This window comes from Panthera onca, chromosome E3 (assembly GCF_046562875.1).
Source record: "Panthera onca isolate mPanOnc1 chromosome E3, mPanOnc1 haplotype 2, whole genome shotgun sequence".
In the NCBI taxonomy this organism is placed as follows: Eukaryota; Metazoa; Chordata; class Mammalia; order Carnivora; family Felidae; genus Panthera; species Panthera onca.
The window spans coordinates 4,073,206-4,091,746 of NC_138354.1; the positions used below are offsets into that span (position 1 = coordinate 4,073,206).

Sequence of the window (18,541 nt, forward strand, 5' to 3'; positions counted from 1 at the left end):
GCTGTTCCCTCTGTCCAAAACACCCTTAACCACAAACCTCCCCACATGGGCTCCTTCCCATCAGTCAATTCAAGCGTCACCTTCCCAGAATGGCCCTCCCTGACCACTAGACGATGACGCCCACCCCATCCCCGCAGTCACACACTATTCCATCCTTCTGTCCTGTTGTCTTGCAGGCATCTGACACTTCCTGAAGTGACTGCTTGCTTGCTGGGGACTGACACCCCACGGGGGCAGGGACCCTGATGTGTCCTCTGTATCTAGAACAGCGTCTCACACACACCGAGTAATTTTGTAAAAATTTTTTAAAGTGTATTTATTTATTTTGAGAGAGAGAGAGAGAGGGGGAGCAGGGGAGGGGCAGAGAGAGAGGGAGAGAGAGAATGCCAGGCCGGCTCCGTGCTGTCAGCACAGAGCCTGATACGGGGCTCGCACTCACGGACTGTGAGATCACGTCCCAAGCCGAAACCAAGATTCGGACACTTTCCCAATTGAGCCGCCCGGGTGCCCCCCACCCCGAAGAAGTTTTATTTCCCCCCAGGAGGAGAGCTTTCAAAGCTCCAGACCCATGGGAAGTACGAGGCTCATTTACTCTAAAGTCAGTGTCTTAGAGCAACTGGCCATCTCCCCTGGTCCAAACAGCACCGGACGAAGGGCAGGGGGAGCGTCCACCCTCAGCACACCCTGTCACTTCACTCAAGGCAGACTTATTCAGCGCTCAGTTCAGTCCACCCTTCAAACAAATATCTGGTTCTTACCGCACGCCATGCACTCCTCCGGGCACTGACGATCCAAACAGAAATCAAGCAGGGCCTTCTCCCAGGGGACTTCTAGTCTTTTAGAGGGGGACAAGGCTTTGAGAACAGGTGCCAACCACAGTGTGGGCTCTGGGCGTCCTGTCGGATGGCAGAGGTGGGTCTCAGGGCAGGGGGAGGAGCAGCGAGTCTGGTGGAAAGGGACAGGAGGCATCCAGGTAGGGGCGTGGCTGGTGCTCTGGCAGGTGCTGTATTCTGATCCCATCCTGGTGGCTGGTTCCTGGGTGGGGAGGGGGCTCACCTACTTCCCAAGGACACAGATCCCAGCCCTGGAAGGACCACCTCCCAGCCGGTTCCTGTTGTCACCTTGAGGCAGGACCCCTTTCCCTGCATGTGGAACCGCCCCATCGCTGGCTCATTTCTTGTGCCAGGGCCCCAGTGGGCTCCCCTCTGTAATGTCCCCTGAGCTTCCACAGTCTCTCTTAAAACCACGTTACAGAAGAATAAACCGAGGCTCAGACAGAGGCACAGGGGCTGGGGCCCTCAGCCCTGAGAGAAGGCTATAATTCCATCTACCTAGTCAGGGGCTGCTCCCAAGCTGGGGGGCAGGAGAGACTGGACCGAGGTGGGGACCCGGAGAGGGAGCAACACAGGGGGCAGCGGCAAACCTCAGACCTGGCTGGAATCCGCGCACCTCAAGGTCTCCAGCCCACGGGCTCCTACTCATCCTTCAAAACTTTGAGTCTGGCCACCCCGTGAGCTGGCCCACCCACTGACCCGGGCACCTTACGCCTGCCCCCCCTCCCCTCCCCGGCTGACTCAGGGCAGAGGAGCGGGGAAGGGGATGAGTGAGCCTGGGCATCCACGCGGGGAGGTGGGCTTGGGGGTGGCGGGCTAGGTCAACCTCAGGTCACCCGGGGTGTGGCCCGGTGCCACCACGCCCCTCCCCGGGGTGTCCGGGAAGACGACCTCGGCCTCGGCCCCGCCCCCGCCTCTGCGGGCGCCTTGGGTTGGGGACGGCGGGGGCGGGGCAGACAGGCAGGGGGAGGGGAGGGCGGGGCTCCGAGCGGGAGGGGGGGAGGGGGGCGGGCCGGGGCGGAGCGCGGTGGCCCCCGCCGCGCTCGCCGCCGCCGCCGCTGCGCCCCCCGGACGCGCTCGCCGACCCGGGGCCCGCGGACCGCGGACCCGCGGAGGACGCCGGCTGCGCCGGGCCCGAAGCGCGGGGCGTGGGGCGCGGGCGCCCAGGGGTCCCGGCGCGGGGGCGGCGGGCACAGGCGGGGCGGGGCTCGCCGAGGACCCCGGGGCCGGGGCAGTGCCGAGGTAAGCGGTCACCGCGGAGGTGGCGGGCGGGGACGGGGACGGCGATGGGCCGGGGCGCAGAGACCTGTCGGAGCCTTTGTCTGCGGCGCGCGCGGCCCCACTCCGCGCCCCCTCCCCCTCCGCGCCGGCTCGGGCGGCTGAGTCCAGGGGCGGGGGCACGTGGCGCTGGGGACCCCGAATCTCCCACCCCCCCCCCACCCTCATCCTAGGAAGAGGGTACTCCTGCCCTGCCCCATCCAGCGTCTGGACCGGGCCGGCTCCCCCGCCGCGAGCGTAGGACCCAGACCCGGGAAAGGGGAGAGTGGCCGGTGGCCCCAGGCCGTGCCCAGATCTGGGAGCCACCTCCCTGCCCCCCGGCAGGCCCAAAGGGTCCCTCCACCTGAAGTTCCTCCCTGGACCCCCTCTGCCCCATCACACCTCTTCCCCCAGCCAGCTGCCTCCTAGTTCTTGGAAAAGCTGCTGTAAGAGGCAGGGCCTGAGCCGGGGGGGGGGGGGGGGGGGGGGGGGGGGGGGGGGGGTCACCTGGTGGTAGCCTGCGGAGTCTGCCCTTTGCCTGGGGGGCACAGGCCTGGGAGCCAACTTTGTTGCTGATAGGGCTGGCCTGGCAGAAGGAGCCTGGGGGGTGCAGGGTGCTGTCAGCCCTGAGACCCGCAGAAACCAAGGCCAGGGAGGAGAAGGTGGGTCTGGGCTGAGCGAGTCACCAGCCAGCGCCGCGGCCAGTGCCTTCACCTCTCCAACAGCCGCTGTAGGAAGGGGGCGGCCGGGGAGCCTCGAAGCCCACTTTTCTGTGGGCAGAACCAACAGGGAGGAGTTGGGGCAGTCTGGAAGCCTGTGGAGGAGCAGCAGAGAACTCAAGCGGGCCCGGGCACAGGGGGCCGTCCGAGGGTGGCCAGCCAGCTGGGGCTTCTGGCCCAGACCAGTGTGAGGCCCGAGAGGGCCAGCAGGCTGGCTTTCCCAATAGAATTTAGGTTCCTCGTCGCCTCTGGAGGCAGAGCACAGCCCCTGGGAGGGAAGGGTCAGCCTGGCCCTGGGGTCCAGACACCCAGTGCCTCACAGCACCCGGGGAGCCCATTCAGAACCCGTGTCCGCTCAGTCACAGCTGAGATGAGGGCGCCAAAGGTGGTCAGCCCTGCTGGGGCTCCGATGCGACCCTCGTGGCCTCTGGCCTTGGCTCTCTGTGCCAAGCGGGGGCATGAGCCAGGCTTTCTGGACCGCTGGGGTCAAGAGCCCTCTCCAGCCTGCCGCAGTGTCCTGATGCGGGGGCTTGTGTGATTTCTGAGCACCTCCCGTGTGCCACCAAGCCTTTGACGATCCAGCCGCCCCCCCCCCCCCGCACAGTTTATGAAGTTCTTTTTCCCCATCCTCGTCCACAATAGGGAGGTAGGGAAACTGAGGCCCAGGGGTGGCCCATTGAGCAGGGACTAGTGACCTGATGGCCAAAGAAATGAACCGTGTCTTCTCAACTCCCCAGGGGTGGACATCAAGGGCTTCTGGCAGGAGTGGGGGGGGGGGGCGGTGGGAGGAGAGAAGAACCCGGGCAGTCTCAGATTTTTAAACCCACATGCGTGTCCTTAAATTTTAACTAAAGAGGGACAGGAGAAGAGGAGGGATGGGTCGGAGACGATCCGAGGCTCCAAGGCTGTTGGTGTGGGTGAGGGGGCCAGGGAGGGACGAGTTGGAGACCTAGGCCAGGAGAGGTGGAGACGAGCCATCTCAGTGCACACCCCCCCCCCCCACTCTGTCACCCGGTGAGGCCTGGCCCGTGCCCAGGCCGGTGAGGTCATGCCCAGGGGCCATGGGGCCGCCACAGGGGGATCCCACAGGAGGGGCCTGGAGGAGCACATGGGGACGGTGGCTGAGGCAGGCATCGTGGGTGGCAGCTGCCTGCCTCACCAAGGAGCCAGAGGGAGCAGTGGGGCCACCTCCCGGCTTGATGCTGAGCACGTCCGCCCTCCCGGGTGGCGTGGCCAGGCGTGGCCAGGGCGCTGCGTCTTGGGAAGCTTTGCAGAACACAGGTCAGGAGTTCGGGGTTCGGGTGTCCTCTGGGGACGGGCTCCCATCCTGAGTGTTCCATCGCTCTGCCGCTGGCCCCTTCCCTGGCCTCCCTATCCAGGGAGGCTGGGAAGGCGGAGCCCAGGGTCTCCAGCCTCCTGTGCAGAATCCTGCCCAAGGCCACGGAGCAAGGCCATGGTCATTCACACCAGGCCCAACTCTGTCCTAAATCTTACTGGGTCTCCCGGCTCCAGATGTGGCCAGAGGCCCGGGACTGGGGGGCACTCAGGAAAAGCACCGAGCCTGTAGGGAGGTTATACCTGCTTCCGGCCTCCGGACGGAGAAGCCGGTGACCCTCTCCTCCATACTCCTGGGTGCCCATCAGCCCGGCAGTTTCCCCAGTCCCCGGAGCAGCCTGGAGGCAGGATGGCTCCGGGTTCCAAGGCCCTAGTAGAAACTCTACGGAGAGCTGGGAAAGGTGGAAACATGGGGCCAGCAGGAGGCGCTCGGTGACTGGAGGCTGGGAGCAGGTAAACTGAGGCGGGAGAGCGGGAGGAAGCGGGACGAAACGAGAGCAGGCAGAGGTGGAGGGTGGTGACAGGCCAACCTCAGAGAAGCCTGGAGTAATCCCCGGCAGGTGGGATCCCTCGGGAAGGGGGCCTTCCCCAGGCTGCTTCTGGGGGCTCTCCCACACGCTCGTGCGGGGCCGAGATGCCGCGCTCAGTGCCGGATGCTCTGGTCCCACCTCTGTGTCAGATTCTCTGAGGCGAGCTTGCGATCAGATAAATGAGTAACAGTTGTTACAGAACCAAATTGCTGGGGCGCTTGGCTGGCTCCCTCGGTGGAGGACGAAAGCCTTGATCTCAGGGTTGTGAGTTCGGGCCCCTCGCTGGGTGTAGCGATTACTTAAAAAAAAAAAAAAAATCTTAAAAATGAAAAAGAAGGAAAACTTGGTAACTCTCTTAGGGAAAGAAAACAAGACTCCCCCCACCCAGCTGCACACACAGCGTTACCTACACAGGGGGTGCCTCTCGTCATGGATCAACTGGCTTCTTCCTTTCTTGTAGAATTTTTTTAATGTTTATTCATTTTTTTTAAATTTTTTCTAACCCTTGATTTGAGAGACAGAGACAGAACGCGAACAGGGGAGGGGCAGGGAGAGAGGGAGACACAGGATCCGAAGCAGGCTCCAGGCTCCGAGCTGTCAGCACAGAGCCCGACGCGGGGCTCGAACCCACGAACTGAGAGATCATGACCTGAGCCGGAGTCGGACGCTTAACCGACTGAGCCACTCAGGCGCCCCATACTTATTTTTTTTTTTAACTTTTAAAGGTTTATTGACTTTTGAGAGAGAGTGCAAGTGGGGGTGGGGCAGGTGTCCCCCTCTGACCACACACCGCCCTAGATGAGTTGCGTCGGGCACCCCCTCGCGGAGGGAAGCCGTGCGTGGGACACGGGGCGCAGCGTTGGGCCGCGTTGGCTGTTCCGCCCGGCGCTCCAGCCCCGGACCGTTGCTTCGCCGTCGATTCCCCTCCCGTCGCGCTGCCGCCAGCTGCACTCGGGCCCCTGTCCCGGGCTCCCCGAGGCGCGCAGGGGCGCGGGCCCCGCCGTGCTGCTGCAGAGCGGCTGGGAGAGTGGCAGCGAGGACCCAGGGGCGCGGCGGGGGTGGGGGCGCCCCCCTGGCTCAGCCGGCCTCCCCGCCTCTCCTCTCTCTGCAGCGCGGCTGCCATGGGCTCCGTGGGCAGCCAGCGCCTCAAGGAGCCCAGCGTGGCGGGCACGCCGGACAGGGCCGTGGTGACCAGCTTCGGCTTCGACGGCTGCCAGCTGGAGGAGGAGGTGGCCGTGCGGACAGCTGGGGGCCAGGATGGCGGGCCCGGGGGCGCCCCGGTTTTCACGGACTCTGGTGAGTGAGGGTGCGAGCCTGGCCCCGCGGGGACCGGAGCCCTGGGGGAGGGGCGCCTTGGCGGTGGTGGGGGGGGTCTCCGAGCGCAGGCCCCAGGGGGTGTCGGGATGGGTCACGCCTGCCACGGGGACACGCAAGCCCGCTGTCGCAGGGCCCACGCCCCAACGCTGCGTCCAGCGCAGGTCAGGGAGCCAGGCTGAGGAGGCTTCGTCTTAACATGGGCTTTCCTGACCCCTGGGCGGCTGGAGGGGGCGCACGGTGAGTCTGCCCCGTAGGGCTTCCGCCTGGAAGTGACATGTGTCGCCTGGGTCACGTTCACTGGCCTCCCTTCAGTGGAGATGGGAAAGAGCCTGGAAGAAGGACTGATGTGAGGTTCAAAGACTTGATTTTCATCCTGGCTGTGTGACCTTGGGCAAGGGCCTAAACCTCTCTGAGCTTGTTTCCCCACATGGAGGAACCAGGCAGGCTGCCTCTGAGATCAGACTTGCAGGGTAGAGGGCTGCCCCTGGACAGGTTTGGGTTCAGCCCCAGCCCCCCGTCTCTCTGCCACTGGGGGACCGTGGGCAAGTTACCACTGTCTGCGCTTGGGTTATGTCCTCTAGGAAAGAGGAAGGGGACTGGTACCACCCTCCGTGTGGCTGCAGTGGAAGCCCCAGAACATCGCTTAGGGCTGTCCCCGCGCTCAGGAGGCCCCCTGTGATACTTCGTTTGGGGTGGCTATAGTTTATGCTGGCGCCAGCGCAGGCTCGGAAATAGGGGCTTATTCTCTGGTTCCGTCCGCCCTGTCTGCAGATGGGAAGCAGAGGTCCTGCTGGCCGAGCCCTGCAGTGGGTTGGAGTAACCTCGCTGCTCCCCTGTGCCTAGGCAGGGCCAGCTCCCGGCCCATCCCCCAGGTGCCAGGCTTCCCCCAGCCGGGTGTGGCACTAGATAGCATGTGGCCAGAGACGTGGATGGCGGCCCAGGCTCTGTGCTGACGGCTCGGAGCCTGGAGCCTGCTTTGGATTCTGTGTCTCCCTCTCTTTCTGCCCCTCCCCTGCTCTGTCTCTCTCTCTCTCTCTCTCTCTCTCTCTCAAAAATAAATAAACGTTAAAAAAAATTGACTATAGTAGCTTTGGTGACGGTGGCTGGGTCAGTCAGGGTGCAGCCAAGAAACAGAGCCAGTAGGAGACACATAGAGAGAGAGCAGACAGAGAGAGAGATGTAGGTATGTAGGTGTAGATATATACACACATGTATGGATTTGTTACAGGAAATAAGCATCCACAGTCTGAAGTCCATAAGGCAGGTGCTCAGGAAACCCCAGAGGCATGAGCTGTTTAGGGTCTCAGCTCTGGGAAGACCTACAGGTCTTGCCTGATTCGGCCAGGCCCACCCAGGGTAATTTTTTTCGATTAACTCAGAGTCCACTCAGGAGGGACTTTAATCCACAAAATCCCTTCACAACAGCACCTCAGTCAGTTTGATTGAACAACGAGGGACTGTTTTAGCCTGCCAAATTGGCCCATAAAATTGACCACCACAGTCCACCCCTTGCCCACTTGGCTCCCATACACGGCTCTGTAAACCACACTTAATCTCCAAATAAAGACACCAACAGAGTCATACCGCTGCCTGGGGTGACACAGCTAACCAAAAACACGCTGATCCTTTCCCAGGAAGATGCAAAGTCCACATTCCCACGTTCCCACCTCTCCTTTGACAGCTCATAACATAAATACTGAGATGGGACGTTAACACGTGAACGTGTCTTAGGTTCGACACTAAGGTCACAAAGCAGGCAAAACACGAGTTCCCGGTTAATACACATATGCAAACATTCATGTCAAGACAAGGAAGAAACATGCGTGACAACGGCATTTTTCGGTTCTGAGGCGGGTCACGTGGTCCTAGCTGGCACTTATGACCCCCTTTCCCCGCTACCCATTCCTCGTGCTCTTCACCCTCAGCACCTAGCTGGCCTTGGTTCTTTGCTTGGTGGGCTGACCCAGACCTTCACTTTTTTTTTTTTTTTTTAACGTTTATTTTTGAGACAGAGAGAGACAACAGCATGAACAGGGGAGGGTGAGAGGAAGAGAGAGACATAGAATCTGAAACAGGCTCCAGGCTCTGAGCTGTCAGCACAGAGCCCGACGCGGGGCTCGAACCCACAGACCGCGTGATCGTGACCTGAGCCGAAGTCAGACGCTTAACCGACTGAGCCACCCAGGCGCCCCCAGACCTTCACTTCTAAAGGCTACAATTGGATTGTTGTTGTTTTCCATTGACTTCAGTCCTGGGGACTAGAAGTCCTAAGAGATGCCATAGGGAACCTCTTGCAATCTGGACATTGTCATCTTCTATTCTGTTCTATTCTGTTCTGTCCCCACGGGCAGCAGCAAGCTGATTTCCCCTTGGTAGTCGGGTTGACCCACCCCAGCCAGGAAGGCAGCCCTCTCCTCTGCCCGTTGATTCAGGGCCGGGAGGTGTCCAGAGTGCCTGGTGGCCGTCTCGCTCCCAGGTCAATGGGATCATTGTGTCTCTGCCTAGAAGCACTTCTCCTGTCGCAACCAGGACCGTCCCCTTGGGCCGGCAGCCTCGAGGCACAGGGGTGGGGAGCAGGCATGTTGCTCGCGGGCTTTTGAAGGTCATCGTGAGTGGTGCTACTCCCACGGCCGCCCGTGCTCCCCGGACACCTGGGTGCCGAAGGGGAGATCACCCCATGTGTTAGACACCGAGTTAGAGCAAACCTTCTGGAGGGTTCCACCTTGGCTGAGTCTTCCGACGGCCCTTCCTTCATCCCGTCAAGCCAGCTGCTTGGTGGCCGTGGTGGTGATGGCCGTGGGTGGTTGCCATGACTGGGGCAGCTCTGGCCACGAAGGTGGATGTGGGGGCGGTGACCACGGTGTCAACGGCCCGTGGATATGGGGGTGGCGGTGCTACGGTAGACTGTGGTCCTGGCACGGCGGCCGTGGCTCCGAGGGGCTTGTCCGCCTCTAACCTGCCGCCTCTGGGTTTAGCGGTAGGGGAGCCCGTGCCCGACGACCGCTACCACGCCATCTACTTTGCGATGCTGCTGGCCGGCGTGGGCTTCCTGCTGCCCTACAACAGCTTCATCACAGACGTGGATTACCTGCACCACAAGTACCCAGGTGGGTCCCCCGCGGTCGTGTCCCGCCCGCCACAGGCCGGCCGGCGCGCTCAGCTCTGGCCCGGCGCCCTCCGGAGACCCCGCAAGCGGGCCTCGGCTTCGGGGAAGCCCATTTTATTCAGATCCTCACTCGGCTGCCGAGCGCGGAGTGACTCCAAGCGTCCGCTCACCCTCTCTGGGCCGCCAGCCAGTCTCGGGCGGCGCAAGGAAGCGGCCCCTGGGGAGGGTGGGTGCAGGGAGCGGGGCGCCCCCTGAGCACCTGCTGCTGGCCGGCCCCCTGCAGGGACCTCCATCGTGTTCGACATGAGCCTCACCTACATCCTGGTGGCGCTGGTGGCCGTGCTCCTGAACAACGTGCTGGTGGAGAGACTGAGCCTTCACACCAGGATTACCGCGGGTACGCTGCCCGCCGGGGCTCCCAGCTCTCACGCGTCCGGCCTGCCACTCACCCCAGTTTCTCTGCGACTCACTCTCCCCATCTATATAATGGGCACATGTCCTAGGACTGTTACAGAGTTCAGCGTATGAAAGTAGGGTCAGGCCTGTGGCAGGAGCACCACGTGCTAGCGTGACACCTGCACCTGGGGAGGCTCCGTGCGCCCCACATTGCGTCCTGGGGCCTAGTCTGCTCTTCCTGTCCCTTTCCTCTTCATGGCAACATCCGGTGTCAAGGCCCAGCTCAAATGGGGCCTCCTCCGGGAAGCCTTCCAGGCACCCCTCCTGAGCCCTCTAAGGTGCCCTCGGCCCTCCCAGCATAAAGGGGGAAAGGCAGACAGGGAGGACACCTCTGACCTGGCTCTGCAGGAGGGGTGGCACGGGGGGAGCCCCCAGCCTCATGTGCCCACGTCTCTGGCCTCTCGTCCCTCAGGCTACCTCTTGGCCTTGGGCCCCCTCCTCTTTATCAGCATCTGTGACGTGTGGCTGCAGCTCTTCTCTCACGACCAGGCTTACGCCATCAACCTGGCCGCTGTGGGCACCGTGGCCTTAGGCTGCACAGGTAGGAGCCCGGGCCGGGGGTGGGGGGGTGGGGAGGGGAGGCGGGCAGGGCGGGGGCCGGGGCCGAGCCCCTGAGTACCCACTGCTGGCCATGCCACCCCCACCCCGTCCACCTGCTGGGAGCGTAACGACACGAGGTGACAAGGACTCAGTGCCGGCACCTACCCCCGTGCGTGCCCCATGTGCGTGCTCACACAGTGCACACGCACAGCGCCTGCCACATCCCCGTGCACGCTCCGCACACGCACACACATGCTGGGCACACGTTTGCACACCCCTGCGTGCCCTGTGGACGTGGAGGCAGTTCCCTGGCTTTCTCAGATAGAGATTGCACTTCAGGAACTATCTTGCCCATGTGACCACGCCACTGTGTTTCTTTTGGAGACTGGCTTTCAAAGTTGTATTTCTGACTTTTAATTTTAAAACTATTTCAAACCCATGGGAAGGTTGCAAAAATAGGATAATAAATTCCCATACACCGACCACCGGTTGCTAATGTTTTGTCGGATAGGCTTTCCCTCTGTCCCCCCGTTTACGTAATAGGTGCGTATAAATTTTGCTCCTGAACGCATATCAACATAAAATACGCTATGTTTTCCCTTTAAACCATTCGGGGGTTACGCGCAGACGTCATTACGTGTCTTGCCTACGTACTATCACCGGAGGGTGTATTTTCTAAAAGCCGAGACGTTTCATCTGTAACCGGGTTATAACTGCCCGAGTCTCGGAATTGCACGCTGCCCACGTCCGAGAACTGAACACTGACCCCCACGGTACCTTATCTACAACCCATATGCGCGTATTACCAATCGCCGTGGGAACGTCTTTAGCGTTTTCTTTTTCTGATCCAGGATCCGATCCAGGATCGTGTCCTGCGTTCGTCGTTAATCCCCTTTAATCCCCAAGGGTCCTCAGGTTTCCACGGCCACGACGTTTGGAAAGGTCCAGTCCTGTTGTTTTGTACTCTTTCAAGTTCTTCTTGAGCGGGAAGAAACACACTTCCTGTTACAAGCCAGTGTGGGTTACCTGTTTATCAGTGAAATCAAGGCTTCTGGAAACTGTTCTCATTCCAGGCCGTGTCCTCGGGTGTGTTTTGTTCTGTTCCATTTGGTTAAAAAGCAGATGTTTTCCCAGTGTGACCGCTCCAGGGTGTCCGTGTAGACCACGGATGCGCCGACCTGCAGGGTCCGGGCCAGTGAGTCTTTAACCCCCTTAGACCCGGTGCTGGTTGGGACGAGAGCAGTGAGGCTCTAGAAACCAGCTGGCTCCGAGATCTCGGTGCCTTTGTAGAGCGAGACTTGTTTCTGGTTCTTGCCACGCGTTCGACACGTGGATGGGGGCGGAGCTCCAGCGGTAACCGTAACACGGGTTCCCTGTGGTCACTGCTGCTGGGGGAAAGACACACCCCCAGTCCACATGGGCCTTTCACTGCCTCGGCCAGACGCGGGGCACGTTGTCGCTGCACGTGATTCATTGGCCGGAGCCAGTCATGGGGTCCGGCTGGCCGTGCACGCTCGGTTTGGCGGACAGGGCGCTGGGACCAAATCTCTGTGCTGCCCGCGATGTTCACGTCCGTTTCCCTGCACCCTCACCAACGCGTGCTCTCGGACTTGTGAATTTGGTTCCAAGCTGACAGGTGATGGGTGGCATCTCACGGTTACTCCTCTGTCTGTCCCCCCAAGTGCAGCAATCCAGCTTCTATGGCTACACGGGGATGCTGCCCAAGAGGTACACGCAGGGCGTGATGACCGGGGAGAGTAAGTAGTGGCAGGCCCCCTGGAGGGGACCCCCCCCCCCCCGCGATATGCCATGGACCCGGCGCTGGGGACCGTGACCGCCGTCTCCCCGCGCCTGGCTGGTGGGGGGCAGGGACTCCTGGCGGGAAGGGACGTGGCTTTGATGTGTGCACATCTCTCCAAGCATGCGGTCCTTTGCGCGAGAAGCATACACGTCTCCTAGCGGGGGTCTGTGGTGGCTTGGAGTGCCCGTGTGTCTGTGCGTTTTGTGTGTCTGTGTGTGCGTGTACGTGCGGGGGTAAGCCTGTCCAAACCGTGACGTCCAGCATCGTGCCGTCCTCGGAGCCCCAGACCCCTGCGCTAACCCCTGCCCGGCACCCCCACTTGGCTTCTCAGACCCGCTTTCCCAAGCCCATCTGCCCTGTCCTCCCGCCCCTGGTCAGTGAATGGCCCCCCCTTGCTCACACGGGACACTTACCCAGCACCTGGACTTGCCCCGCACTCCAGCCCTGGTCCGGGGGGGCCAGCTCCCCTCTTGCCCTGCCGCCCCTGCCCACACATCAGGACCCCCTTTGAAGCACCTTCCTCCAGATGCTCCCCATCTTCCTTCTGCACCTGGACGGGCCGGGGTCCAGGCGGGAAGCTGGGCCCGCTTCTCGTCTTCGAGGTACTCTGCGCCCCCTCCCGTGTGGTGACCACATGGCCCCAGGGCGCCAGGCCTCAGGTCTGTGGGGTTTGGTTCCAGGAAGCACTGGACAAGCAGATCACTTCTGTATATTTTGCCGCGGAGATGACCAAGGAACCCGCCGGAGCGGTGCGGATTTGGGGTGGTTTACGCAGTCAGGAGCCCCACGCTCTGGGAGCAGCCCACACCCACATCCTGCCTGAGGCCTCCTGCCTGCCACGACCCCGTTGCCCTCCCTCGTGACCTCACGAGCACGGCCACCCTGCCGGGGACACCGCCCCCGGCCGTCGCCTACCCGCAGAATCGTGCGCGGGTGTTGGCATTTTTCCGCGACTTCTCTGCCGCCTTCCCCACCGAGCCCCGGGAAGGCCGGGCCTATGTCCCCTCTGTCCCCACTGTGTCCTCAGGGCGGGATGGTGCCAGATACGCAGCAGGCGTTCTAGAAATGCTCCTGCGTGTGACTATGTAGTGCCAGGGAGGGACGTTCTGAGTGGTCGCATTTTGTGACACCTGCATGTCTGAAGACCGGGCCAGGCCAGGCCCAGGGCCGGGGGCGGGCGCGGGTGCAGGGCCAGGGGCAGAGTGGGGGCAGGTGCGTGGCCAGGGGCAGAGCGGGCCAGGGCCGGGCCGGGCAGGGCCAGGGCAGAGCCGGGGGCGCTGAGCGGGGGCCGAGGCCTGGTCCCAGCACGGCGCCCTCTCGGCTCCAGGCACGGCGGGCGTCATGGTGTCCCTGAGCCGCATCCTCACCAAGCTGCTGCTGCCGGACGAGCGGGCCAGCACGCTCATCTTCTTCCTGGTGTCCGCGGGCCTGGAGCTGCTCTGCTTCCTGCTGCACCTGCTGGTGCGGCGTAGCCGCTTCGTGCTCTACCACACGGCGCGGCCCCGCGACAGCCGCCCCGGCTGCAGGGCCGGCTACCGGGTGCACCACGACGTCGCGGCGGGGGACGTCCACTTCGTGAGTCTGCCGGGCGCCGCCCCCGCCCAGTCCCGCTTGTGGTCTCCGCCACGCCGTGGCCTCGGGCTGCGTCCCGCGGGGCCTCCTTCGTTCTGCGGACCCAGGTTGCGTCCCTCCGTGGCACCGCGTGTCTGTGGCCTGAGTCCCCGCGGGCAGGCCGCCCGGAGCCATGCTGGGGGGCGGGGCGCCCTCTGGTGGCGGCAGCGGGGCCGGTGGGGCGGAGGCGCGGAGTCCCCCCAGACGGGGTCCAGAGGGTCACCCCGGCTCTGCATGGGAAACGCTGCCGTGAGCTCAGGATGGGGACCACGAGGCCACATGCCGTGTCACGGTGCTGGGATAAGGCCCACAGTGGGAACGAGGCCCCCCGGTGGCCAAGGAGGTTCCCCAAGAAGTGGCTTCTGGGCTGAAACCTGGCCCGTGGGGGAGGGGAGACGGGAAGACCCACAGGAAGGGCATTGGGGACAGAGGGACATGCATCTGCAGGGGCTCAGAGGCGGATGGGGCTCGGTGTGTTTGAGGGGCCCCCACCCAAACCCCACCGGCCGCTGCTTCGTCCTCCCTCCAGGAGCACCAAGGCCCAGGCCTGGCCAACAGCGGGTCCCCGAAGGACAGCCCGGCCCACGAGGTGACCAGCCACGGCGGGGGGGCCTACACGCGCTTCGATGTGCCTCAGCTGGGAGTCGCGCGCAGCTGGCCCTCCTTCAGAGGTGGGGGTGGGGGCGGGGGCGGGCAGGGCGGTGCTCCGCGCGTGTCCCGCCCCGTGGGCCTGGCGCGCGGCGCCGTGGGGCGGGGCGGGGGCGGTCGGGCCGTGCTCTGCGCATGTCCGGTGACGCCCCGGCCCCGTGGGCCTCATTGCGCGCACGTGCGGTGGCGGCGCGGACGCTGCGCCCTGACCCCTGGCCCGTCCCCCGCAGCCCTGCTGCTGCACCGCTACGCCGTGGCCCGCGCCATCTGGGCCGACATGCTGTCCATCGCCGTCACCTACTTCATCACGCTGTGCCTGTTCCCGGGTCTCGAGTCCGAGGTCCGCCACTGCGTCTTGGGCGAGTGGCTGCCCATCCTCATCATGGCCGTGTTCAACCTCTCCGACTTCGTGGGCAAGGTAGGCCCGCAGCCCCTTCCCTGCGTCTGGGGGAGAGGCGGTGGGGGCGCGAGAGCCGGGAGGCCCGGGGGAGGGGCAGGCCCCGAGCCGAGCGCGCCCGTGTCTCCCGAGTGGGGAGGGCGGTGGCCAAGCAATGACGCGGCCCCACTACCGTGCAGGGCGTCTCCGAACTGCCTGCCGGCCGTGCGCACAAAGTCCGGCGCCGTCGTTCTGTGTCTGTGCTCGGCCCGCAGGGCCCCGGGGCAGGCCTCCAAAGACGGCACAGGAAGTACTTCCGGGGGCAGCAGCGCCCCGAAGGGGCCAGGAGAATCTGGGCAGAGTGCTCTGTGCTGCGGGCGCAGGACAGGGTTGGGGGGGTCAGGGCTGGAGTAAGATCAAGGCTCCCGTTTCTGGGACAGGCCTGACGTGGGGGAACTTGAGGCTCAGAGAGGGAAAGCCGTTTGCTCGAGGTCACACAGCAGGGAGTCTGGTTCTTGAGGGAACGAGGCTTGGTTTGCGGGCTCAGCTCCAGATCTTGCGGCTTCCTGCTGTGGGAGTGGTGGCAGGTGACCCTGGGCGCCTCGGGTGTCATTTTTCAAGCGGGGTCAAGAGCCCGTCCCGCGAGGGTACGGTGAGGATTGAGCAGGAGGGATCTTTGCGGTGTTGGGAAGGATTCTGGACACACGGCGAGGACCGCGTGTCGCTGTGACGCGGGATTTGGTGGATTTGGTGGTCCCGGCTGGGTGAGGACAGGGACGCGGCCTGAGCCGGAGCGTGTGGAGACAGGGGCCGCGTGTGGGGGCCGCGGTGGAGACGGCGGGGTGGTGGCGTCAGTGGAGGGAGGGGGCCGACGCGCTTCGCTCCCCGCAGATCCTGGCAGCTCTGCCCGTGGACTGGAGGGGCACCCACCTGCTGGCCTGCTCCTGCCTGCGTGTGGTCTTCATCCCCCTCTTCATCCTGTGCGTCTACCCCAGCGGCACGCCCGCCCTGCGCCACCCAGCCTGGCCCTGCGTCTTCTCTCTGCTCATGGGCATCAGCAACGGCTACTTTGGCAGCGTGCCCATGATCCTGGCGGCGGGCAAAGTGAGCCCCAAGCAGCGGGAGCTGGCGGGTAAGGCCCGGCACCCCTCTGCCCGGCAGGGAAATCGAGGCCCGCGGAAATCCCTGCCACGCGGCAAGAAGGTGCATTTGGGCTCCGGGATCAGATCGATCTCAGGGAGTTTGTAGTGCGAGCGTGCTTGTCGGTCGTTCGTTCCTTCGTTCCACAACTACGCGGTGAGCCCCTACCGTGGGCCAGGCGCCATTCTAGGTGCTGGGGACTCGGCGGCCACGAAACAGCGCTTCCTGCGCTCGTGGGGCTGACAGTGCAGAGGTGACGGGTGACAGGGCATGTAATACGTTGAGTGGTAAGTACGACAGAGAAAAGTAAAGCAGAGAAGTGGGATGTGGGAGTTGGGATGGGAGCTTGCGATGTAAGCAGAGCAGTCTGGGAAGGCTCCCTGAGGAGGTGACTTTTGACAGCCGACCTGGAGAAAGTGGTGAGGGACACGTGACATGCTAGGGACTAGCCGGTGGGAAAGCCCAGAGGCAGAGCTGGCGGGGGGTGGGGCCGCCAGGGCAGGCGGTGGGAGGCCCGAGGACGGACTGGACCTTAATGTGTTTTAAGACCCCTTCTGGTGCTGCTTGGACAGCGGGGAGGGAACAGACGGGGACAGGAAAGGAGTGACGGGTCCCGCACCCATCCGTCGACAGCGTAAGGGGCGGGGACCCCGACAACAAGGGGAGGTTGCCTTGTCTCTGGAGGAAAATGGTGGTTTCTGGATCTGTTTTGATGGTAGAGCCCACGGGGCCAGCTGATGGATTGGGAGAGCGGGTGTGAGAAGGGGACGGGAGTCCAGGAGGAGCCCCCACTTTGGGGCTGTTGCAGGAAGCTTGGGTCGCCGTCTCTTGAGACGGTGGGGGCTTGTGGGGGAAGGGGCCCTGGAGTCTGTTCTGCGCACAGTGGTCCCAGAAGCCCCGTTAGACGCCCTGGACGGTCCGTGACCAGGAAGCACGTGGAGATGGGGGGCTGGAGGGGGAGAAGCAGGCAAGGCCCCGGGCGCCCGACGTGCTCCCATCGGGGTGTCTCACAGCCCTGGGACGGCCGCCTCTTCGGGAGCGGGCGCCGGTCGCTGCCTCGGACCCAAGAAGCCGGGGCTGCTGCCCAGCAGCCCTTTGCCGAGACCGCCGGGTTGGTCCGCATGGGTTTGGCCGCCGCGGTCCTCTGAGCGCCCCTTGCTGCCCCACCCCCACCTGCTCCCTCAGGTCCAGTCTCGTCCGCAGGGAACACCATGACCGTGTCCTACATGACGGGGCTGACGCTGGGCTCCGCCGTGGCCTACTGCACCTACAGCCTCACCCGGGACGCCTACAGTACTTGCTTCCGCCCCTCCGCCAACACCTCCGCCCCCGCCGGCCTCTGAGCCGGGCCCGGGCCCCCCCCCCCCCCACTCTGGCCTGGACTAGGGGCCCCGAGGCCCGAGGCCCCCTCCCCGCCCCTGCCTGCAGTGCCTGCGGGGCCCCGGCCTCCCCCGCCCCCCACCCCCCCACTCCGTGCCAGTAACGCCACCCCCCGGGTCCGGCCGGCCATCACGCCGGCCCCAGGGTTCTGCCGAGCCCTCCGGCCCCCCAGAGCCACCCAGCACTGTGCTCTGCGTCGCGTCTCCGGCCTGTCCTTCACCCTCTGTCTGTGTCCGGTGGCCCCAGCTGTCGCCAGACGAGTGCCCTCTCTGGGGTCGCAGCCGTTCCCGGCCAGGAGAGCAGACTGCCAGCCGGTATCCCCTCCTGGTGACCCTCACCCACGGACCCGGGCCCCAGCCCTCCTCCACCAGTGGCCCTCCTCATGAACACGAGAGGTCCTCAGCGGAGAGGGCCTGTCCCTGTCCGTCTGTTCGTAAACACTGCTTCTTTCGAACAAAACGCATCTGCCGGGAGGGAATCGTAGCCCTGGGTCTGAATGGTTTCAGACCACGGTCTACACCGGTCTATGACCGCAGCTTCCGCACCGGTCTGGGCGCACCCACCCCACGCCGAAATCCACCTCCGTGCACCCTGGCGCCCACCTGATGCCACAGGCCTGGCAGTCTGTGCCTGCCCCGAGACCCCCGTCTGCTTCTCTGGCCACCCTGTCTGTCTGTGACGCCGGAAGGGGGCACGCTCTGGTTGAAGTCTCTCTCTCAGACACTGATCCTCACCCAGGGTGGCCCAAGGAGGGACGTGAGTCCCTGGCAAGTAGGGAGCTGTGGGGGTCCCTCCTCAGCCGGGACCCTCAAGCCCCGGGCTGGCCCAGTGCCCTGAGCGGAGGGATTTCTGGAGTGTCTTGACAAAGTCAGGCTTCTCAGGGGAGAGGAGTCTGCCCTGCCACCCCCACGGCACAGCTGTGACCACCCGCCCCTGTGTCCTGTCTCCCCCTCACCCCCCCGTCCGTCCACTAACTGTACCGCACTGGCCATTAAAAGATGAAGGCAGAAACTCCCCAGCTGCTGCCTCAGAGTAGTGTCTGTGTGGGTGGGGGCTGCCCCCCGACCTTGCTCGTCCATCGTGGGGGAAGGGGTCCTGGCGGCTGGGACGTCCCTCTTCTCACCTGGAAAGTGGCCCTGTCTGCCTGGGCTGGGGAGGGGGGGGGAGGGAGATCATAGGGGGTGGATGGGGGTGGGTCAGTCTCGTAGCCGGGTCTCCATGCACCTGGTAGGGGTGAACGGCGGCACGGGACCCGGAAGCATTTGGGCTTTGACAACTTGGTGGTCAGGTCAGGGAAAAAGGCGGCATCCCACCCATTTGAATGGCGGGGGGGGGGGGGGGGCAGCTTGCTCCCTGCCTGCAGGGACTCAGAATTGGGACCTGGGGGCTGTGTGTTCTGGGCTGAAGTCCTAGCCGTGCAGCCGATCCGTGTGATGTGAACCACTTCCTGTACCGTTTGGTGCCTTAGTTTCCCCCAAGGAGTGGAGCTGGT

General features: G+C 63.9%; 1 protein-coding gene across 3 annotated transcripts in view; it reads left to right on the forward strand.

Annotated features, from left to right (window-relative positions):
- Positions 1 to 18,067, forward strand: part of SLC29A4 (solute carrier family 29 member 4) — a 28,431-nt gene extending 10,364 nt beyond the window's left edge. The window contains exons 1-11 of one of the 3 annotated variants that reach the window (XM_078440480.2): positions 1,836 to 2,075; positions 5,786 to 5,970; positions 8,967 to 9,098; positions 9,381 to 9,494; positions 9,966 to 10,094; positions 11,776 to 11,850; positions 13,222 to 13,469; positions 14,035 to 14,176; positions 14,384 to 14,571; positions 15,421 to 15,661; positions 16,855 to 18,067. In XM_078440480.2, coding sequence (XP_078296606.1) covers positions 5,796 to 5,970; positions 8,967 to 9,098; positions 9,381 to 9,494; positions 9,966 to 10,094; positions 11,776 to 11,850; positions 13,222 to 13,469; positions 14,035 to 14,176; positions 14,384 to 14,571; positions 15,421 to 15,661; positions 16,855 to 17,012 — 1,602 coding nt within the window. In that variant the 5' untranslated portion in view covers positions 1,836 to 2,075; positions 5,786 to 5,795 and the 3' untranslated portion in view covers positions 17,013 to 18,067. Of the gene's footprint in view, positions 1 to 1,835; positions 2,076 to 5,785; positions 5,971 to 8,966; positions 9,099 to 9,380; positions 9,495 to 9,965; positions 10,095 to 11,775; positions 11,851 to 13,221; positions 13,470 to 14,034; positions 14,177 to 14,383; positions 14,572 to 15,420; positions 15,662 to 16,854 lie in introns of those variants that run through there. The other 2 variants (XM_060649594.3, XM_078440481.2) reach the window with 2 other exon arrangements.
- Positions 18,068 to 18,541: the final 474 nt, after the last annotated feature.